Source organism: Bos grunniens, chromosome 2 (genome assembly GCF_055505025.1).
Source record: "Bos grunniens cultivar Pamir isolate PY7600 chromosome 2, Bosgru_T2T1.0, whole genome shotgun sequence".
Taxonomy (NCBI): domain Eukaryota; kingdom Metazoa; phylum Chordata; class Mammalia; order Artiodactyla; family Bovidae; genus Bos; species Bos grunniens.
This window is the reverse complement of record NC_141166.1, coordinates 110,420,584-110,445,388: the sequence shown is the minus strand read 5'-3', so window position 1 is coordinate 110,445,388 and position 24,805 is coordinate 110,420,584. Positions and strand designations below refer to the sequence as shown.

The 24,805-nt window shown below is 35.2% G+C and overlaps 1 protein-coding gene across 12 annotated transcripts in view; it reads right to left on the bottom strand.

The window, feature by feature from the left end:
* The window catches only part of UBR3 (ubiquitin protein ligase E3 component n-recognin 3), a 205,024-nt gene that overhangs the window by 132,342 nt on the left and 47,877 nt on the right, over positions 1-24,805 (bottom strand). For all 12 annotated transcript variants that reach the window (XR_015147496.1, XR_015147497.1, XR_015147498.1 and 9 more), the window contains exons 6-10: positions 15,341-15,407; positions 9,817-9,947; positions 8,396-8,624; positions 1,585-1,764; positions 867-1,000 (exon numbers count right to left, since the gene is read on the bottom strand). Coding sequence is in view for 8 of the 12 variants with exons in the window: in XM_086357128.1 (XP_086213254.1) it covers positions 867-1,000; positions 1,585-1,764; positions 8,396-8,624; positions 9,817-9,947; positions 15,341-15,407 (741 nt within the window). In the remaining 4 variants the exon portion in view is untranslated. The remainder of the gene's footprint in view (positions 1-866; positions 1,001-1,584; positions 1,765-8,395; positions 8,625-9,816; positions 9,948-15,340; positions 15,408-24,805) is intronic.

The window sequence follows — 24,805 nt, the reverse complement described above, 5'->3', positions numbered from 1 at the left end:
GCAGCATGCTTACTGGTACAGGCTAGCAGGTAGGACTTCACGCGATCCATACAGCAAAATCTTAAGTCCTTAGTTTCATAGGGCCAGGAGATAACATTTTTCTGAACTATTCAAGGATTCTGGAGACCCATCAAACCAATACTTTAAAATGCAAAGGTAAATATATGTATTTTTATAGAAAGACAAAAACACATGCAATTATAAGTGAGCCGGGCTTCTCTGGTGGCTCAGACGGTAAAGCGCCTGCCTGCAGTGCGGGATACCGGGGTTTGATCCCTAGGTTGGGAAGATCCCCTGGAGAAGGAAATGGCAACCCACTCCGGTACTCTTGCCTGGAAAATTCCATGGACTGAGAAGCCTAGTAGGCTATAGTCTATGGGGTCTCAAAGAGTCAGATGGGACTTCACGTTTCTTAATCAATTATAAGAATTTATGTTGTTGTTATATACTCTTAGGTTCTTTTCACAAACAAACAGGAATTGCATGAAATGTATATTGATTTTGTTCTTGGAATCTTAAAAGTGTAAACTTTACTGCAGTTTATCCTCATCCCTTGAAAGATAAGAAACATTAGGTAACTAACTGATAATGGATAAAATGAAACAATAAAGATGAATGTGAAGCTACAAAGACTATTTACAGTAAGGGAAGGCTAGAAAGATCTGATAATTCATTTACATAAATCAAGTCCAACCCACCTAAGAATAATAATTAACTGTCTTAGGTCAACTTTCACAGAGCTGAATTCAAAATTAAACACTGCATATTATTACATACAAGTAAACAAGTCAATGTTTCCACAAACCTTCTTCTTAAAATTATTTTAAAGGTAAATACAGAAATTAACAAAAATATTTTCAACATACCCTAACTTTACAGTGTGATAAGAGTCCCCACATTGGCTGTGCACAGGCTTCAAGTTCAGCAGCAAAGGCAGCATAGTAGGTCTGAGATTCAAACTCCACATGCTCATTTAGTTCTCGCTTATTTAAGTTCATACCTTACAAAAATTAAAACAGATATAAACCATGCTGAATGGAAACAAACACCTACACTCAAAATTAAGTAAAATACTTCCTCATACCAAACAGATTTTAATGTTCACAAATGGCATAAATGACAAAATATGTACAGAAATTAATAAATTATTAAAAATAAAATAGTCTGGTCCTTTCGGAATTCTTTATAAACTAGACTTTCTTAAAAACATTTTGTGAATTATCTCTTTCTTTTATAATATAATTGAATATATTAAATAAACTCAAAACTATTTTAATTGGCACTGGTTGAACTTTTTATGGAAGTGTTAACAATCTTTCTTATAAGAAAATTTCTAGATTAATGCTTTAAAATGCTTTTTAAAATTACACTGCTATTTCCTATATAATAGTTTGACTTTTTTCATAACTCTGATATGTTTCATGAGCACTTTATTAATACTTACAAATATCAATTAAAATGAGACATTTCACGTGTATCTGAATGATGTGCTATTTATTATCTTTTAATTAGTGTCTGATAGTTTACTATTAGTAATTTTGCAAACTAAAAATAAATAAATAAGAAAAAAACTAAAATTCATACCTTGAAAGAAAGATACAAAGTTCATCCATGTCACTAACAAACCATGGTCCTCCAAAAATCTCTTAGCCACACTTTGATGAGAAAGGATATTAATAAAATCACTGACAAGAGGCCAATAAGTGTTATTCTTCAGCAATGCTTCTCCACAATTCACTACAACGTGTAAACTATTTTCTTCATCTAAAACAGACACAAACACATACACCCAAAAAAAATCAGCTTAAAAAAAATAGCCTGATTATCAATGATAAAGATTATATATTTTAGAATCAGAGTCACCTAAAGTCAAACCCCAACCTGACATTTAATACCTATATGGCTTCAGGTATATTACATAACTCTGAATCAATTTCCTCACCTATAAAAATGGGGAAAAAACACATATATTAAGGCAATTAAATGAAACATTAACATAACACTTAGCACATCATTACAATTATTATTACTATCTGTCAAACATATTACACAATATTGAGTTATGAAACTATAAAATACATACATAAACTTCTTAAGCCTTAAAAAAAAAAAAAAAAGCCTCAAAGTTTAAACACATCATTGGAAGGAAGCGATGGGGAGGATTAGGCTTGTATAAAATCTTTACTATTAGAAGTTATAGCATGTATGTATTAGCTCTCTTGACCTATTTCCCTATTCCACCTTAACTGATTCACTGGACAAAACAAGCCCCCCGTTCCTACTGTAAAACACATTAATACCCATAATACAAAGAATGCTCAAAGTTGAGCCTATTCCAGACTACACAAGACCCAAGGTATATGCTTATCCAGAGTCTGTTTTGTTTCTGTTCATACTAATTGTTCTTTGTATTATAATCATAAAATTTAAATCACAAGTATATAATCTGATAAAACGCGAATGCATAAATAGAGCTATTATAAAAGCTGGATCATAAGCTTTTGAAAGACAATAAAAGTGCTTAAGAAAATCTTGGAGGAGAAAAATCATAAGAGTACAGAAGACTTTCAAAACTCAGACTGTTTCATAAAAATTTTTATGTTCTTATTCTACTTTAAAGAAACTGAAAATGGAAATCACAGGTCCTGCTTTACAAATGTAGTATATACAAGAAGGATAAAAGAGAATTCCAGTAAAGAATACAATAACTTACAAATGCTTTGCCCAAAATGAAAAAACTGGAGAACAAACACCATTCTTATGATTTAAGTTAAAATCCTCTGTTTCAGATATCTATGTATCATTTTTAAACAATTCCTCACTCTAATCAACTTTCTAACTAACCACCCTATTGTCAAACTCATCAGGGAAGAGGGCTTCTACTGGACTCCATATTTCTATAAATTAAATTTAGGTTTCATTCCGTGAAATTATTTTACCGAACTCAAACTTAACAACATATGAAACAGGACCCACAATAGAATGAGAGAGGGTATAGCTGAATGAGGAAACGGAGATAAGGGAGGTTTTACAAATTACCTACACCTAAGATTTGGAAACAGTGACAGACTTTATTTTGGGGGGCTCCAAAATCACTGCAGATGGTGATTGCAGCCATGAAATTAAAAGACGCTTACTCCTTGGAAGGAAAGTTATAACCAACCTAGACAGCATATTAAAAAGCAGAGACATTACTTTGCCAACAAAGGTCCGTCTAGTCAAGGCTATGGTTTTTCCAGTGGTCATGTATGGATATGAGAGTTGGACTATAAAGAAAGCTGAGCGCCAAAGAATTGATGCTTTTGAACTGTGGTGATGGAGAAGACTCTTGAGAGTCCCTTGGACTGCAAGGAGATCCAACTTGTCCATCCTAAAGGAGATCAGTCCTGGGTGTTCTTTGGAAGGACTAATGTTGAAGCTGAAACTCCAGTACTTTGGCCACCTCATGCGAAGAGCTGACTCATTTGAAAAGACCCTGATGCTGGAAAAGATTGAGGGCTGAAAGAGAAGGGGACGATGGAGGATGAGACGGCTGGAGGGCACCACCGACTCAATGGACATGAGTTTGAGTAAACTCCAGGAGTTGGTGATGGACAGGGAGGCCTGGCATGCTGCAGTTCATGGGATCACAAAGAGTCGGACACGACTGAGCGACTGAACTGAAGATTTGGAAATGTTCTCTGACAGCTACAGCCATTATAAGTGAGTGAGCAGTTGATTTTGATGGGACAGTGCTTAGGGATGCCGAGATTTTTTTAACTTTTATAAACATTGAGAATCACTGTTTAATTGAAATCAGAGGATGAACAAGCAAAATACAATTAATCAAAATCACTATTTTCCTGACACTGCTTTAAATACACTACTGTCCTTGTGAAAAATACCTTGGAATCTATAATGAAACAAAATGACTAGAACTTCTATTTTTATCCAACTGATACTTTTCCAAATATAGATACAGGGACAGCAGTGATTCAGTGTTAGATGATATTCAGTTCAGTCACTCAGTCGTGTCTGACTCTTTGCGACCCCATGAATCGCAGCACACCAGGCCTCCCTGTCCATCACCAACTCCCGGAGTTCACTCAAACTCACGTCCATCGAGTCAGTGATGCCATCCAGCCATCTCATCCTCTGTCATCCCCTTCTCCTCCTGCCCCCAATCCCTCCCAGCATCAGAGTGTCAATTCTTCGCATGAGGTGGCCAAAGGACTGGAGTTTCAGCTTCAGCATCATTCCTTCCAAAGAACACCCAGGACTGATCTCCTTTAGAATGGACTGGTTGGATCTCCTTGCAGTCACTCAGCAACAAATATTTACTGAGTTCCTACCGAGAGTTCAGCATTCTAGTAAGCTCTGAAAATAAAGTGGAAAGTAAATCAAGATTTTATACAGTCTCTTTCTCTGCTGAGATTAATATAAGAAGATACAGCATGGTAGGGCTGTAAGAGAAAGAGTACAAGAAGTCCTAAGAACAAATAAAGCTGGTCTACAATTTAGGAAAAAGAGTTTCCTGATGAAGTGATGTTTATACTGAGATTATACATCATTCTACAGAATGATGTAGAAATTGTGATTAGCCAAACAAACTAGACATGAGGAGGAAAAGGTATTCTAGGTAGAGGAAGCCGTATAAAAAAGATTGGAACTACTGGACAAAGAATGCAGAGGTTAAGTGGCACCAGTGAGTTTAGATGGCCTTATAAATCAGCCTTAGCAGTTTGCAGTTCATGAGACGAGAATGGCAAGCCACAGGGGGGGTTTTAAGCAAGAGAGGACATGAATAGATGTTTAGTGTGGAGAGTGATTATAGAAGAGTGCTGATGACTAGTAATATAAGGCCTAGAGATGGCAATGGCTTGAACTACGGTACTGGCATAAAGAGCAGAGATGAAAAGAACTGGTTATTCTAATATATTTAAAGGATTTAAATGACAGACCTGGTGATGGTCACTATATCTACAAAGAGTAAGAAGTCAAAACTGACTCCTAGGTTTTAGGTTGGGCAGCTCTGTAGATGGTTAGTGTGGTGCCAAAACAGTAACCTGAGCACTAACACACACAAACTTATAGACACACACACACAGGTAATAGGAAAGAAGCAGAACTTCATAGACAGAGAATGAGTTTTTGGTGTTGACATTGTGTGTGTGAGGTGCCTGCGGACATCCAAAGAATATAGTTCAATAAATAATATAATATTCAGGAAGGATGATCAATCTGGCATTATGAGCAACTACAGACATTACTACAGTTATGCAACACACGGTTTAAAGTTCCATTCTACACAGACAATTTCACAGGACAAACTGTAAAATTTCAGGGATATGGAAAAGTATAAGAAAGTAAAAGTATAAGGAAGGGGTCAAGTACTACTAGAGGCTTTTTCCTTTTAATCTTCAGTTATTGCTGTGGCCATGTGAATACTCATTGTATCAGCTCCTACATTTACTAAGAGTATAGACAAAATTTTCAAACACTGTCTAATGACAATGCATACAAAAGCTAGACAGAGGCTGTTACAAACTAAAAAGCATAGAGAACTTGGGTAATATCTCTAGCTAATTCAATATATTTAAAGCTCATTCCAATACTCTTCATGTAAAAACAAGAAAAACATATGGTGTTCTTAGAAAACCAGTAAATATGTACCATGAAATGTTACATACTTTAGAAAGAGGAAACAAAAACAGCATTGGAGCTAAAGATAGTGTTAGACTTGGCTTAGAAATTATGTAGTTTGTTGCTAGAAAAAATACATTTATATTTAAAGATCTTAGCAATGCTACTTGTAGCTATTTAGCTTTTGGAATATTCAATCTGCATAAGAATTTTCAGGACAGACTAATAGAAGAAAGTATACATAGAAAGCAATGAAGACTACGTAATACAATTTCAGAAAATACGGGAAAAGTAAAAAACACAGAGATAGCAAGACCAAGTGCCAAGAAACACCAACATTGACAGAATAAGCAGAAAATAATTTCACACCACACAAACAACAGAGAATCAACAGTGTGAAATGCTAATGAAAATCAAGCAAGATAAGGTCCAGCGTTTTATCACCAGCTGCCTTATCACGTAGTCATAGAAAGGGTGATCATATAATTAATTTTATAAACTGGAACACTTTTGAGAGTAAAAAAGACTGTATTAAAATTAATGTCAAAATAATAGGCATAACCTGGAGCAGTTCTAGGAAAAGTAGGACATGTGGCTAATGGAGTCCTGGACAATTCTGGAGAAGCAACAGAACGGAAACAAACACTAATGGAGGTGGGTTAACGAGTGACTAAAAGTTAAGGAAACAAATACAAAAGCTCTCTCAGGAAAGCTGGCTAGAAAAAGAAATGGAGGCAGACTCATATACATCCTCTTCCCAAACATTCTTCTCTAAGACGCAAGCCGTACATAATAAGCATAGCTAAACCACTTAGTCAAGAAAAAAGGTTCAATTCTTTCGAAAAGAGTAGATACTTTTCATTTTTCCAAGTTTGTCAGTTTATAAATTAAAAATGCTATATTTGTGAAAAGTCCTTTTCTAATTATATAATTCTATGTATAAAAATATCATTGATACAGTTCAATGATGACAGATACTACTTCAAAAAAGAAAAAGAGTAATATACACAGCTGATGGACAGGGAGCTGGCGTGCTGCAGTCCATGGGGTTGCAAAGAGTTGGACACAACTGAGCGACCGAACTGAACTGAATATACACAGCTAAGTATCTAATAAAGAAAAGGGCATCCTACACAAAGATAGAAAAATAATGCAAAGCAGTTTTTAATATTTCCATTAAAAAGGTAAGCAAGTATACTGCTTTATGTAAATAATATATTATTCTCCCATTATACTTACAATGGGAAGTCAGAGTTATTGTACATAGTGAGGCGGAGTATGAGTTTTGAAGTCAGACACCTAGACTTACACTCACAGCTAAACCATAGATCACTGACTTCTCAACTCGTAAGCCACAGTTGCCTCATCGTTGCCTCACCATAAAATGGAAAAAACAGTATCTACTCCCCAGAACTGCTGATGGTTAAATTAGATAAAACATATTAAAGCACTGGGAAAGAAACCATGGTATACAGTGAGTGCTCAAAAGATGGGAGCTATCATTATTAGTAGTAGTTATTATTACATAGAAGGCACCATGCCTGCACTGATCCCTATACAAATTTTCAGGCTATGGTACTGCACCTGAGAATAGGCAGACTTTCAGTATAAAGAGAAAACAGGAGTTGGTATGCAAAAGGAGACAACAGTAGAAGGCAGGTTTCAAGCGTAAGATCTCCCATTCACAGAGAATGGAAAGGTCCTAAGATTAAATTTGATGCATTGTTTGTTATTATTTTTTAAATTTAGCTCCAAGTGCCAACAAGTGAAGACAAAGTCCTATTAAAATTGGCCAGGCTATACTGTGACTAAGAACAAAGATTCTGACATTAGGAGATACAAAGTCCTTCTTGGTTCTGTCATCTACTAACTATATATTCTACAACAAATGACTCAATTTCTCTAAGCCTCAATTTACTCATCTTTCAAGTGGAAAAAATAATAACACCAATCTAGAGAGCTGTTCCTGGAATAGGAAATGGCAACCCACTCCAGTATATTGCCTGGAAAATCCCATGGACAGAGGAGCCTGGCAGAATGCAGTCCATGGGGTCACAGAGTTGGACACGACTGAAAGACTGAGCATATACAGAGAGTTGTTCAGAAATTTAATTGAAACAATGTATAAATAATATTAACACAGTGCCTAGTACATAGCAAATACTCAAATAATATAAATTATTATGAGAAGGTAAAGTCAAGATGAAAGACCACAAAGAAATAAGAATGGGAGGAATTCCTAGAAATGTTATGGCAATATGAAAAGGCATAAAGGAAGAAAATTACAGATCACACTAAAGGAACATATAAAAGGCAAGATTTACTTCAACTTTTAAATTATAAAAGTATATACATATAAAATGTCTAAAGCTGACAATAATAAATTCATGACTGCAAAAATAGAAATATACCTAATAAGAAAATGGTTAAATAAGTTACAGTAAAGTCATATGATATTACTATCTGCAATCATTAAAAATCATGTTCTTAATGTGTATACTTGACAGAATATTTTAAAGCACACATTCTTATCTATAAAAATACTCAGCTCACAAAAAGAAATGAAAGATCTCAAGACGTTAACAAGTTATTTGTGAATAAGAGAACTGTATTTAAAGTTTTTTCTTTAAATTTTGCTAAAATTTTTCAAGCTTTAACAAATATGTATTAGTTTATAATATTTTTAAAAACTACTTTTAAGCATAAAAAGAGTTTTTAAGGCTAGTTATGCAAAGTGTACTTATAAAATCAGTGAAAATAATTCTGAGTTTACCTTGTAGCTCACTTTTAATAAGGCAACTTTCCATCATGTATAACAGCACAGTGACCATAATATCCAGCAGCTGACATTCTTCTGTTACCTGTCTGGCTAGCTCTTCATTGCTGAACAACTGAACACTAATATGCACAATTCTGTTAGACATAGTGTCCGATTCATGACTTTTCTTCAGTGTCTTCATAATGAAAGCATAATGCTGAACAAAAGTTTTTGTAAAAGCAACCTGTAAAATGTTTTAAACAGGAAGAAAAAAACACAGTTTAAGTTTGCTGGCACATTTTCAACGTATTATATTATTAGCATTTTAAAGTATAAAATGGTATAAAGTAAAAAGTATAAATTATAAAGTATAAAATTTATAAAGCTAAGCTATGATTAGCTTATGACAATGTCCAAGACAATTAGAAAAGTAATTTCAATGACGGTAGTCACTGTACAAATGTAAATTTGTCCCTTTTTTGAAAATTTGCAAAATAGTTTGATAGCTAAAAAAATATTCAATATGCATTTTAAATTATTAATGTTTTAAAGCAATTACAAAGATGGTTTAAAAACACAAATCTTCACTTTGCACAAAGGTATCAATTCACTAATGTCAAAGTATGTCTTTGTCCTGTGCTAACTACTTTAGCAATAAAATCTAAAGTCTCATTTGAAAATCATCAAGTTGTTTACACAACTAAACAATAAGTGAGTCAATGTGACTACTCCAAAAGTAATGATATTTTTTCCTATTTGATCTGAAAGCCAACCAATATTTAAGTTTTCTTTTTTGTGTACCATATACACTTCATCTATTATTTTCTTAAGGAGACATAAACACACAAAACAGCATTATTAAAGTGTCACTCCTAAAGAGGCTTTACTTTTTAAACCATAAGAAGAGCTAACCCATGATTCACTGTCTTTTCAGATACAAGGCGGTATAACTTTGCCATAACCATACAAGAGTAACTGGTGGGTCCACACCCTCTGAGACTAGAGACTTCACTCATCTACATGTGTACATGAGTCAATACTATTGTGTCTTAACAGTTATGGCCAGAAGCTACTAACTCTGTGCTTTTCCCATGCTGAATCTCACAATCTAAATTCAGTTGTCCCCATTAAACATTTTCTCAAAGCATGTTGCATCTTTCTCCTTTAGAGAATTTACTATAATTTTTAACTACATATTTATTTGTGCAATTGTGCTTTTGTTTGTCCCCCAGCAATTTCTCTGGACCAAGTCTCATGCAGAACGCTAACCCTAAGGATCCCACTCTGTAAAAGTGCTTTGACTCAGATCTAAAATACTGTGCTTTATGTAGGCCCTCTTTTGGCAACTGAGCTGAGAAATACATCAAAAAGATTTAATGTTGACAAGGCAAAGAAAGGTGACCAAAGTTCAGAAAAGAAGGAAAAAATGTAAATACCTTATACTCTTGATCTGGAAGCATGTTGAGTAAGAAAGTCACCATCTTCTGCGGAAATTCATACTTTATTGTCCAAAACAATAGCTCTTCTAAGAAACTTTTATGTTTCAAAACATCCATTATGGATTGATCTACATAAGAAAAATAAAATTTATCACCCTAATGATTTAAGTTGCTCATCTCATTTAAACCTTACTATAACAACCCAGCAACCTCAAACATCTGAATATGCCTAAAAATCAAGGCTATCCTTTCAATAATCGAAATGATAATACTAACAATATCAAGTTGTTTCTATAATATCCACAGTACAATAAAATACTTACTTAGTCCTTATAATTCAACATAAAGTAGTTACTAGAAAAATAATTACTTGTCCTTAAACATAAGAACCAGACATGAAACAATGAACTGGTTCCAAATTGCGAAAGGAGTATGTCAAAGCTGTATATTGTCACCCTGCTATTTTAACTTATATGCAGAGTACATCATGCAAAATGCCAGGCTGGATGAAGCACAAGCTGGAATCAAATATGCCAGGCTGGATGAAGCACAAGCTGGCAGAAATATCAATAACCTCAGATATGCAGATGACACCACCTTTATGGCAGAAAATGAACAGGAACAAGAGCCTCTTGATGAAAGTGAAAGAGAAGAAAGTGAAAAAGCTGGGTTAAAAATCAACATTCAAAAACTAAGATCATAGCATCCGGTCCCATCACTTAATGGCAAATAGATGGGGAAACAATGGAAAACAGTGACAGACTTTTTTTTCTTGGGCTCCAAAATGACTGCAGATGGTGACTGCAGCCATGAAATTAAAAGACACTTACTCCTTGGAAGAAAAGCTAAGACCAACCTAGACAGCATATTAAAAAGCAGAGATATTACTTTGCCAACAAAGGTCCATCTAGTCAAAGCTACGGTTTTTCCAGTAGTCATGTATGGATATGAGAGTTGGACCATAAAGAAAGCTGAGAGCCGAAGAATTGATGCTTTTGAACTGTGGTGTTGGAGAAGACTCTTGAGAGTCCCTTGGACTGCAAGGAGATCCAACCAGTCAATCCTAAAGGAAATCAGTCCTTTAGAATATTCATTGGAAGAACTGATGCTGAAGCTGAAGCTCCAATACTTTGGCCACCTGATGCGAAGAGCTGACTCATTTGAAAAGACCCTGATACTGGGAAAGATTGAAGGCAGGAGGAGAAGGGGATGACAGAGGATGAGAAAGTTGGATGGCATCACCGACTCGATGGACATGAGTTTGAGCAAGGTCCAGGAGTTGGTGATGGACAGGGACGCCTGGAGTGCTGCAGTCCATGGGGTCACAAAGAGTCAGACACGACTGAGTGACTGAACTGAAGCATAAGCCCTTTATCTAAAACTTCTACTATGATTTAAAATAATTATCTTACAAGAACAATATTCATGGCACATAATTTAAATAGTAATTTCAAACTAAAAACATACTACTAAGGACTAACTCCAATTTTGTTTTGAAAAGTCTTTATAGGATAATTTATCTATTTCTTTAAAATTATCCTTCATAAATGAAATGTTAACTTCACTAGAGAAAATAATCATTAGTGCACTGCTTACTCTAATATACAAAAGCATCTACTCTCTTCTGGTAGGAACATACGAGGAAACATATAGAATGTTAGCTATGTTTACTTGCACTGGACTCAAGATGCCCTCTTCATACATAGAGGAAACAGGAAACGGATGTCTGTTTTGAATTAAAAGGTATTCGAAGGGGGAATGAATTATCTCCTGGAAAGCCTATTTCTAAAGCCAAGTGCCACTTCTTGAGGGTTAGGCTCTTAACCGCTTATCTCTGCCTCCTTGCCTTGCTGAATCAACAGAAAGGTCTCAACTGGTACATGAGGAACTGAATTTTTTTTAATTTTACACTGGAGTATATTTGATTACCAATGCTGTGTTAGTTTCAAGGTGTACAGCAAAGTGTGAACTGAATGTTTTTAATACTTTAGTTCTCTTTTACCCCTCAAAATGAACTAGAAAATTCTATTAATCTTTACTAGAGCAAACTATCCTGTGATACTGCTCTGAATCATCAACTCTATATAAGGGCATTAAGTGTCAACTATGGACTGGTTCAGTGCTTAAGCAAGAACTAGAGTTAGAGGAGAGATCTGAAAAACCAGTATCACATGAATCAAAACACTCAGGTATAGCCCTAACTAATTACATGTCAAGTAGTCTTCCAGGGTAATCTTGCAGAATTTTTAATTAACCCTATCCCAATCCTATTCCCGTGCTACAGTTCTTCTATTATTGAGTAATACGTTCATATCATAGGTGGCTCAGTGGTAAAGAACCTCCTGCCAATGCAGGAGACTCAAGAGAGGCAAGTTTGATCCCAGGGTCAGGAAGATCCTCTGGAGGAGGAAATGGCAACCCACTCCAGTATTCTTACCTGGAAAACCCCATAGACAGAGGAGCCTGACGGGCTACAGTCCAGGGGGTGGCAAAAAAGCCAGACACAACTTAGTGACTAAACAGTAACATCATTATCTCCTCAGGTAATGAGTCTAAAAGAGTAACCTCAGTATTTAATCACTCTCTTGATTTTTTCATAAAACACTGAGTTTAATAAGACTTAAATCAGATATAACCTTAATCCAATTTTCCATTAATAATTAACAACCACTATTTTCAGAATAACAACTTCATTAATCTAGAAACACTATAATTTAAACTATACAGAGACAAAAATATCTGCTAATCCCCCCATCTAACTCCATTTCAGTGGAGCCTTCAGTATAAGCCATATGCAGAAGGACTAAAAATAGAAATACAATTATAATATACAGTTCTTATTTGGAAATAAAAATTCTTTATTTTTCAAATCACACAATTTTCTACTTGTAAAACAGAAATCTCTTCCTCCTGCAGGATATAGCAATGACTTAAAAGAGAAATGACCAGTTTTGCAAGAAATGAGGTAAAATATATTCAAAGGTCACACTGACAGATTCAAAGTCAAAAAGTAACAAAATTAGGGGCCAAATGAATTAGGTGACAGGAATAAAAGGATTATAATTAAAAATCAGAATATAACTTACAGCACAGATTGCTGAAGCCAATTTAATTCTCAAAATTCACTTGGTACCAACATGACTGAGAATTTCACGGACTACCAAAAAAATACCCCTGCCAGGTAAGTGCTTCTGAAAATAATTACAAAGCTGAACAAAACTAGTAGTATTTATTCTTTTTTTTAAACTAGTAGTATTTATTCTTAAATTCATACTTACAACTCTCTGCAAGTTTGTATTAGCCAAAGAAAAGCCTGAAGCTACCATAATTGTATATCAAGCATTAAAAATTGAAGATATATTAACTTTGTTTTAATAAATAAAATAATCGAATACCCCAGAAAAGCTGTGCCTTCTATTAAAATGAAAATAGCTGCTGTTATGTACAATCCAATTTTTCTATCTTCAGACATAAAAGTGGGGGTGGGGGGTGAACCACAATGTCTTCACTGTTATTCTTAAAAGACACCAGTTTCCCAAGATATTTAAAGCATGTGCTATGTGTTTTATATGTTATGTTATAGAAATCTGGTTAGAAACGCTTTCATTAGTTATGTATGATTATCACCTTTAAAATCTTGATTAAACTATCATGAGCTTCACAACACCTAAAACCACTTCAAGCAAAATTGTAAAACAAAATTTCTGAATTAGTATGTGGTATAAATGAATGACAGCTTTTAATTTAGGCAGCAGAGTCCAGGCTCTGCAACTCACCAGCTCATCTTGGCCATGTTAGCTGAAGTCCTCTAGGCCTAAGCTTTTTCATCCTTAAAACTGAACTTTTGAAATAGGCAGTGATGTGTTAGCACAGTGCCTCTCCTCTTGTCCATCATTACATATTTTATTTTCAGCTCGCTTTCAAACTGTTGAATCAAATTCTTACAAAAACTAAACCACTCTGGACTTCAGACATTTTCAAAAGCAACAATCACTTCTTGAAAAGAGTTTCTACTAATTGAAAAAGCCATTTCTTCAATGTACATACTCAAACCAAACATGATAACTAATCAAGTCTTAAATCTCTTTACTACTTCTTACAGTAAAGGAAGAGACAACAATCTATCTCAAATGCAAAAAAATTCAGGTATAAAAGAAACTTCAACATGAAGTCTGCATAAAAAATGTCTTAAGCCAGAGTCTGACCAGGCTGAAGGAAAACAATGACCTCTTAACATTGTTTTCTGAGGTATTTTCTGAACATCCCTGAAGCTTAAACTCAAGTATATGCCTAACAATCTCCTCCAACTCAGATGTATCTCAAGGACTCAGGTACGCACATGCATAATTCTGGTTAAGTCAAAGAGCCAGGTAGCCAAATGGGTTTCTAATTTCTTTCAGGCATTATAGATTTTCTGCAGGGCCAAGAAAAAGGGGAACATGTTGCAGGCGTGAGTCCTGGACAGCAAATCAAATTTCATGCCCTCTGCTAACAGTCCATAAGTTGAATGCAGCAACGTGAGTAACTAAGAACAGACTTACAAAATGAGCCTCAACAAAAACTGTCTGCTTGCTCCACCTTTCCAAGCAGTCTTAAACTTTCCAAAAGACACACTTGGCAGTAGAAAAAAGGATCTTTTCATGAAAATATTTTAACCTCTGAAGACTTTCTAACAGATCATACTAACCCAGAAAATAAGACTATGCTAAGATTTAGAAATCCATTTCAAAAATGGAGCACAGGCTACCAACTAACAACAAGTACTCTTGAAAAGCTTTTAGGGAGGGTCAAGAAAATATAGTGATAAAGCATTTAAACTCTGGAATTTGAATTAAAGACCTACCTCTCATTAGCTGTTATGCCTAACATGCCTTCATTCCTCATTCATAAAACAGTAGTAACAATAAAACCTACTACATATGGTTACTGTGAGAATTAAATGACAGAATGCACATGCTGTGATTAGCACTATGTCTAGCATGTACAAAAGTTCGATAAATATTACTAATCTATTCCCTCACTACAGGCATATCTACTTCTCCTTTGCATCAATATATATTGAGTCCTTACTGAGCCCTTAATATTTGTTAAGTGCCATTCATTCTCATTTTCCTTCACTCTTGTTACTTTTTCTGATACATATCCACACCACTTCCATGCTGCTCATCCTTTTTCATTCTAGAAATTGCATACCCCGGATTACAAAAAGATACAAATCAAATTTAAGCTTTATACCAAAAACGCTGGATCCAAATTAAAAGATTCAATGAAAAGACTATTTTTCTGGCTCAAATATAATATCGCTCATTTTATGAAGAAAACTATGAATAAAAATTCCAACAGTAAGGGTTTCGCTTGCTATTGAGGTCTCCCACAATCATCCCCTAACAACTCTTTCTCCATATTGAACACATCTAATAACATAACTCTCTCTTCAAAGAGCTTTGATGGCCACCCAACCAAGTGCTCTTAGTAATTAAGCATTTTTTAACACAAGAAAAAAAAAACAAAATATAAATACCTTTGGTGTTACTGCTTAGTTTGACCCTCTTTCTCTTGCCCAGACCTTGACTCCCATCCTGATCCTCCTGGAGAAAAACAAAATTAGCATTATCTGTAGTCCTAGTCATGAATTTATATGTTTTATGTAAATTTAAATATGCTCATAAATTATATTAAATATAAAATACAGGTGTGCTTACATATTATTAATCAATAATTTTACTCATGTATTTGCTATAATAAAATGTATTTTAATACTGATAACTTTTAATTGAAAATTAAATTTAAAATTAGCATTATAATTAAATATATCATGAAAATTCTTAGGATTAAAATGCAAGAGTTCTTAAACTTAATCTGTGCCTCAATGAAAGACTCTCAAATGCCCCAAAATCCCAAAATAAAAGTCTTCCTAACTTATAAACAAAATATTAAATGCACAAAGAAGCTAAAGGGGAGGAGGGAAAAGATTAGCACAGGAAGGAAGAGGAGAAGGAGAAGGGGGTTAAAGCAATGAATAGCAGAAAAGTTTTGAAGAGTCTAATACAAACAAATGAGTTCAAGAGATCAAGTTCTGAAAAATAAGCACAGCATGTTAGAAGCTGGAGTTGATGGTCAAAAAAATGTTAATAAAACAAATTATTATGTGGCTCAGATGGTAAAGCATCTGCCCGCAATGCGGGAGACTGGGGTTCGATCTCTGGGTTGGGAAGATCCCTGGAGAAGGAAATGGCAACCCACTCTAGTACTCTTGCCTGGAAAATTCCATGGACTGAGGAGCCTGGTAGGCTACAGTCCATGGGGTCACAAAGAGTCGGACATGACTGAGTGACTTCACTTTCACTTTCACTAGGAAAAAAAATCCAAGAAGAAAATATATGTATTTCTGCTCACATGTGATATATCCATTCCTGAAAAAAAATCCTCACATTAAAAATAACAAGGCTTATAGGGAATAGAAGAGTGAGGGACAGACCATTCACAACCTATTCTGTAACCAAGAAAGTGTATAACCAAAGAAATAACAAAAGCAATAATTGGTACCTGGGGAGATCATTTGGATGCCCAGGCAAACATCTTGGAGTGATTTGAGCATGTCTCATGGGATGTTAACAACATACCACCACAACAGAGTGGGAAGCTAGCTGACTGAGACAACATAAAGAGAAGAGGAGCAAAGGAAGCAGCCTGCTAGTAGTGAAGCCAACAGTGAAGCTAGGAATGTGCCTCTAAAGCAGGAAGCCATGGGTGCAGGTGTTCAGTTCTAATTTTCTTCAAATGTTGCTGAAAAGGTTCCTGTTCCCTTTGCAGATGAGGGTGTGTTTCTCTCCAGAAAAAGGACATGACTGTACCCCATTATCCCAGATCTCCTGAACTATTGCATAGTTCAAGAAAGATTGCATAGGAAACCAAAACTTCCATGTTATACTGACATCTTTTTCCTATTTTCCAAACATGTATGAGCCAACTAGTTTTATAAAGCTATGTGTGGTAGTATTTGGCATACTGTCTGTTATGCTAACCAATTATGCTGATGGCAGGATAGAACCATGGTACAAATTCCCAGACACTTTCTCAATTAAATCAAACCTCCAAAGCAGAAAAGCCTCAGCTTTATGCTATGGCTCAACCCACTGGTTGTAGTATTCTTGGCCTACATACCAAGACTTAACTGCAAGTTTCTGACAAGTCCAGCATCAGCCCTAAAGACCAGTCTGGAGGTTCTGAAAGATACTTCATAGCTCAGTCATTCAGCATTTACTAAGCACTTCTATATGCCCTCTGTTAAGCCCCACCAAAGCCAGACCTCTATGGTCATCTACTCGGCAGCAATAGTGACAGTCAAACAAACTATACTCCCTCTTTCTTTGCCACCCTCACCTTGTCCAAAGAGAAACTCAGCCAGTATGAAATTTGGAGCCATAAAAGACAGATATACGAATGTAAACCATGCCACAAGACCCAGAAGATTGTAAAATTTGAGATTTTAGCTAATAGTCATTTATGAAACTGTTCTCCTGGCAGAAGACAAAAAAAAAAAACTTTTAATATTATATTCCAGGTTAGGATTATTTCATAATTTCAAATAAAAACTTCCTATGAAAAGTGTATCCTTGGTCAAGCAATGGCCATGACAATACGAAGTTTTAAAAATTTTCCAAACTTACACTTTAAAGGACAAGTAAAATTAGTCAAGCTAGGGAGAGGAAAGTCATTCCAAGAAGGCACAAAGACAAAAGTCTAGAAACCAAGATTAGCCTGACATCATCATAGATAGCAAACTCAGCTAGGAAGGGAGTCTACCTCCATTTAAACAGGTGGGATAACGGGTAGTCTTGTACTACACTTGAGAGAGTACATAACAGAACAATTTTCCTGAATGGCAATTTGTCAATACACATATGGAAAGTCGTTAAAGTGTATCTATCACTGGAACAGAAATTCCAGTTCTAAGAATTTATCTTAAAGAAATAATCAGACAAGTGAATAGGGACTATCTGCATAACACTCATCACAATGTTATTTATAATGGCAAAAAAAAAAACCTTTGGTTTCCAACAGCAGAGCAGGGAATTAGGGAAATAAATTATACCACAAATATACTCTTTAAAGAAAAGCAAGACTAGAGTTCCATATTCATTATGACCAGGTAAATGTTCAAAAACTATTACTATAAATTAGAAAAAAAAAAAAAAGCATGTTATGAAGGATAGCATATGGAGTATGAAACCATTTAAGTAGTGATACCACACACAAATAAAATATGTTAAAATATACTCTTTGTTACAGATGTTTAAAACTACCATTAGTAAGGAAAGCAGGTTACAGAATAGCATATATAGCATGGAGTCTCTAAAATATACCATATATAAAATCTGTTAGAATATATATGATTAGAGTAAGTCACCTCTAAGTGATAGAGTAATAGGTAATTTCATCATCTTTTTGCTAATATTAATTTTCTATTTATTCAATGATGACAATGAATTATAGCTTTAAGCTAATGAATGTTTTTAATACTAATTATGATTTTCAATCCTAAATACAACAATCTACTCAAGATAATGGATGAGTGTGTATCTATTTCAAGTTCTATTTTTTTGGGCCGCTCCTCGAAGCATGTAGGATCTTAGTTCGCCAACCAGCGATGGAATACCCGCCCGTGCTGTGGAAGCATGGCGTCTTAACTACTGGACCACCAGGCAAATACCAAGAACAAAAGTTTCAACAAACAGGAATAACTTCCAGTGCTGGGACATTCAGGCATTAAGGAAAATGAAAACAATTTAGTTATCATGACAACAAGACCCCACCCCAAACTCAAGATGGAGAGTTAGAGTTCTTCCCCTTTTATCCACGAGAAAACAGTATAGAACCCTGGGGGAAAATAATGGGTCCAGTGAACAAGAGAGGAAATAAACAACCTCAACTGAGACAGCATTCATACAGCTCTCAGAAACACTCTCAGAAACTGTTAACTAGGTTCCTGAGTAGAGAAGTAGACAACACTGCATGTGTGTTTCCCACACAGGGAGACTCCCTTCCTAGCTGAGTTTGATATCTATGTCCAATATCAGAGAAGACCTTTACCCCACCTTGCCCCCTGCCAACTCCCCAGAAAACAGATTCAAACTCCTAGCCTGCAAAATTTACAGGTAGTTTTTCAACCCAAATTAACCTTTCTTTCTTTGATGGATTTACTGGACAGATGAAAAAATATGAGCTCCATAAAAAGAAGTCAAGTTTAAATTCACAGTTGGTTAAAACAATATTCAATGTTAATACAAAATACACAAGGCTAAAACATTTAACACAGCAGATTATAAAAATAAAATCCAAAGGAGATCTTGGGAAACTAGAATAAAATGAAAACATTTATGTAAGCCACTGTAACATGATACTGTTTGCTTTAAATCAATTTTACAAATACAAAGCAGAGAGGGAGCTCTCAAACTTGTCAGCTGTAAATCTGAAGGGGTAAGTGAGTGAGGGACCTGAGTGTTTCATTTGACCACTGGAGCTTCTACCGCAGTTTAGCACTGCTGCTAAAATGCTAACAAAAAACCTTAGGCCTAAAGGAAGCCATAACATGCTTCACGATAAGCTATCCTTGTGACTCTGTACCAAAATCAGATCATAATTTTAAAAAGGAATGAACAGGTGAAAGAGCTATGAATACCAGAGAATACTGTGTAACTAAAGCTAAAAAGTTAAAGGGGTACCTAATGAAGTAAAATTAAAATGTTTCCATAGGGAGAAACAAGAAGAAAGGTGGGAAAATTATAATATTTAACATGGTATTAAGAAGAGATTCCTAATAATTAGAGCTATCAAACAAAGTACATAGTAACTTATTTTGTTAAGTGATCATTTCTCTTATGTAAGAGTATGAAATACAGAAGACTAGAGGCAAACAAACAAATTAATAAATAGTGGTAATCTCTGGAGAGCACAGCTGGAGGTAAGTGTTTTCTTTTTTCTATTTGTCAATTTTTCAACAATGGGCATTCAAATTTTATGGTTACACAGGGGGAAAAATGTGTTTATTTATTTATTAAATTAGTATTAACAGCTAGAATGTATCAAAGTCACAAAGATTAATGATCTGGTAAATACACATAGATAAATGGACACTGCTTATGGTAATAGCCTCAGTGAAAATAATCTTTCCTTGAAAAGTTATCTTGATTTAAACAGTCCTAGTTTCTCTAAGAAACTCTCTATTACATCCATGTACATATAATACTGGAGATAATTTTCTTTTGAACTGAATTATCTGATGACTGAACAAATCTAAACAAAAAATGAACAAACATAAATTCACATTTTAAAGTACTTCATAAAGTTAAAATGTGTTTCTATTTTATTTCAGCTTCATTCAAGACAAAGAACATTTTAAACTCCTATTACATATTAGCTACACACACCAAAAAAAAAAAAAAAGTAAGAAGTAGTAGTATGAAGAATGTCATGTGTATAAATAGCCCTGCTGAGTACATAATGTTCTGTTACTCTAGGGACAGCAGGGACAAATATCTGACACAACTTGTATGAATAAAATTAAGTAGACAGCAGTATGCTCATCAAGTAAATCTTTAAACAGGAAAAATCTTGCTGCTGTTAAAGAGTTTCAAACTTGTTTCTTCATTTTTCAAATTGGCAGAATTAGACTACGCCTAGGATCTCTTCCAATTCTAACTTACAACATTTTCTTAATTGTTATAACTCCCTCTCTATAGCAGTTTTTGAGATGTCATTGCCCTCTTCTCATCCTGTCTCCTTTTTCATACACTTCGCTAAATTGTAAGAATGAAATCACAAAAGGGGTTTGTTCAATAACCCTATGGGCCTGTAGAGTAAGGGTGCAGAAATTCCAATCCTTAAGCCATATTCAGCTCTTCACTAAATTTCAAATATAAATGCTAAAAGCAAACATATAATTTGTGACTGCAGTTGCAAAATAAAATGCAATATGGCTTTAAAAGCTTTAACGAAATTTTTAAATGGCATAAAATAGATATTTGTTCAAGAACATCTGTATCTCAGTTCAGTTCAGTGACTCAGTCATGTCTGACTCTGTGACCCCATGGACTGCAGCACACCAGGCTTCCCTTTCCATCAGCAACTCCCAGAACTTGCTCAAACTCATGTCCATTGATTTGGTGATGCCATCTAACCATCTTATCCTCCATCGTCCCCTTTTCCTCCAGCCTTCAATCTTTCCCAGAATCAGGGACTTTTCTAATGAGTCAGTTCTTCAGAATATCAGGTGGCCAAAGTACTGGAGTTTCAGCTTCAGCAACAGTTCTTCCAATGAATATTCAGGACTGATCTCCTTTAGAATGGACTGGTTGGATCTCATTGCAGTCCAAGGGACTCTCAAGAGTCTTCTCTAACACCACAGTTAAAAAGCATCAATTCTGGTACACTTCTATTAACATTTTCCATCTCCTTATCCTTTCATCTACTTTCTCCTTTATTTATTCCATCCTTATTAAATTACTGCTTGCATTTTCATCATTTATATATGTAAAAATGCTTTGAAAAGAACTATAACACAAATTTAAAATAGTTTTAAATCAGTTTTTTCAAACATCATTAGGCTTCGCAGGTGGCACAATAGACAAACAATCTGCCTACAATGCAAGAGACATGGATTTGATCTCTAGGTCGGGAAGATCCCCTGGAGTAGGAAATGGGAACCCACTCCAGTATTCTTGCCTGGAGAATTTCATGGCCTGGAAATTTCCAAAAGCCTGGAAAGCTGCATTCCATGGGGTTGCAAAGAGTCAGACATGACTGAGCAACTGAGCACACGTTGTACAGCACAGGGAACTCTACTTAATGCTCTGTGGTGCCTTAAATGGGAAGTAAATCCCCAAAAGAGGGGATAACATATACACATGGCTGACTCACTTTGCTGTACAGCAGAAAATAATATAAAATTGTAAAGCAATATACTACAATAAAGTTTTTAAGAAAGAGGGTGGGAAAAAAAAAAAGAAAGAGGGTGGAAATTCTTATATTTTCCCTCTAAATATATCACATTAAAACTCAATTAACTTACTTATTATTTATAATTACCTAGGCACAAAAGGAAGCTTTTTCCATCCAAATCACTGGTCCTAATAAAATAATGTTTATCATTAAGAAATAAAAGCACAATAGAGATCCCAAGTAGAGATTAGCAGAAAAGTTATGATAATGTTAGCTTCCATTTTAATCAGATTCAAAACTATATTCTGTTCCTTAAGCGGCAATGAATCCTAGTAAAATTTTAATATGTCCCTTTTCATTCTACCAAGGTAAAGATCAATTCTTTTAAAACTCTCTTATAACTTTAAATATAAGCTTTCATTCTCTTGAGATGTAGTAATATAACTATTATACTAAAGAAAACTTTGATCTTCTTTAAAACACTACAGTTGCCATTTCTGGCTAAAGTGGTATTTCATTATCATGTTACAGTTTTTCCCAACAGACAAGTACTACTTAAATAGACAGGAAAATACATAATCAATTACTGTACTGTATTTAGCTATAATCACCAGTCATTTCTAGGCTACCAAGAGAATCCAGGAAAAAGAACGGCAAATTTCACATCCTGATTGTGGAAATTTTGAAACATGTTTATAAATTCTTTGACATCCCTACCTTCTGAGAGGTGGAATTTACCTCCTTCTGCATTGAACCCACCTTAGCAACTCATAAGGAACAGAATGCAGTAGAAGTAATAGTATGTAAAATTCCAAGACTAACACAGAAAAGGCTCCACAGCTGCTGCTCTTGAGTTACTCACATTGGGAAAAGCCACAACTATATGAGAAGCCCAACAACTTGAGACCACCCTGCTGGATGGTCTCCAGCAGGGTGAGCTCCCTGTGCAGAGCCAGCATCAACTGGTAGCCCCGTCCAAGCATCTTATATCTCCAATTCAGCTGACCCTTCAGATGACTGCAGTTTCTCAGCCAACAAATAACAGGAATCTCGTGAGATAACCTAAGTGAGAACTGCCCAGCTGCCATTCCCAAATTTCTGAGTCATAAAATTATTAGCAAAACAAAAAATGGTAATTGTAAGCAACAAAGTTTAAGACAAATTTGCGCACAGAAATAGTAAGAACGGTTGGGTTTATCCACCTTACACTAAAAACTCTAGACCAGCAGAGAGGAGACCTAGCATCCATTTGCAACTCTACTACTGACAAGATGGAATTCACTTGTCCAGTGGATCAGTTTATTATTTGAAATTCAGCTTCCTCATCTATAAGAAAGTTAGGCAAGAGGAATGCTCCAGAATTCATAATTTTTTAAACCTTCAAATTGCCTCCTTCTGATTCTCATTTTTGTCTTGTTAATTACACAACTTTTCTATTTCTAGCTCAAGATTTGACTTGGTTAGTATGTAAGTCAATAAAACATATATGAAATTTTTTGATTAAAAAAATTATGATTGCAGTCTTAAAATAGAAAATTTCCTATCACTAAAACCTTTCTATGTCTGGCCCTGGGTAATGGTCTTATCTTTGTAGTTTTCCATACTTGTCATCTTAAATAAGTGTGTGTGCCTTTTTTTAACAGAAAAATATAACCTAATACAATTTAAGATATGCCTACCCTATAGTCTGGAGAAGGTAATGGCACCCCACTCCAGTACTCTTGCCTGGAAAATCCCATGGATTTCACTTTCACTTTTCACTTTCATGCACTGGAGAAGGAAATGGCAACGCGCTCCAGTGTTCTTGTCTGGAAAATCCCAGGGACGGTGGACCCTGATGGGCTGCTGTCTATGGGGTCACACAGAGTTGGACACGACTGAAGTGACTTAACAGCAGCAGCAACCCTATAGTCTGGAGCTTTCCAGATGCCACTAGTGGTAAAGAATCTGCCTCCCAATGCAGGAGATGGAAGAGACCCAGGTTTGATCCCCAGGTCAGGAAGATCCCTGGAAAAAGCAATACACTCCAGTATTCTTGCCTGGAAAATCCCACAGACAGAGGAACCTGGCGGGCTACAGTCCATGGAGTCCCAAAGAGTCAGACACAACTGAACAACTAACACTTTTACTTTTCACCCTGTAGTCAAGCAATTCCGTATCTTAGAGAGTTAACTGTTCGAAAAGAAATACAAGCACTGTATCTTATAATAAAAAATTGGAAATTATAAAAATTACTGGATAAACTGTAGCTTATTCATATTTCAGAATACTGGTAAAACAACCACAGTGTATAATATTTGAGTAAACTTTCAATTTAAAAGTTTAAAGATAAACTTCATTACTCTTAATCCATGCTTTAATAAACTTATTTTCTCTGGAAAGACAAGCAAAAATGTCTATCATATGACCCATGGTAGCTGAAAATTTCAGTATTTCAATACCTTCTACATACAAAGCACTAGGACAAAAAACATTTATCAAGAGTGTAATTTGTATCTGGTTCATGAGCGGTAATACATATGTTATTCCCTTTAATCCTAACACTAGAATAATCACCATTTTTTCATGAGAAAATTCATATTAAGAAGCTTAAAACCTGGCAGAAAGCATTGCGATACTATGAGGCAATATTCAAACTCAGATCTGTCTAACAAAAGCTCAAGTTCCTTTTAAAGAAAAACCAAAGTGGGTATCCCTTCAACTTATATCCAGCTGAAAAACTCTACTTCAAATTCTTAAGTTTTCAGATGTCCAAATGACCCCATTTTCATCCCATTTAAAGAATATGATAAATACATAAAGTATAAAAAGTACTGTTTTTTTAATTGGAGGGTAACTGTTTTTCAATGTTGTGTTGGTTTCTGCCACACAAAGTGAATCAGCCATAAGTGTATATACACACATATATATACCCCTCCCACCCCAGTCACATGCCACCCCACTAGGTGATCGCAGAGCCCCGGGCTGGGCTCCCTGTGTCATACAGCAGCTTATCTGTTTTACTAAATGGTAGTATATATATGTCAGTGCTACTCTCTCCATTCAT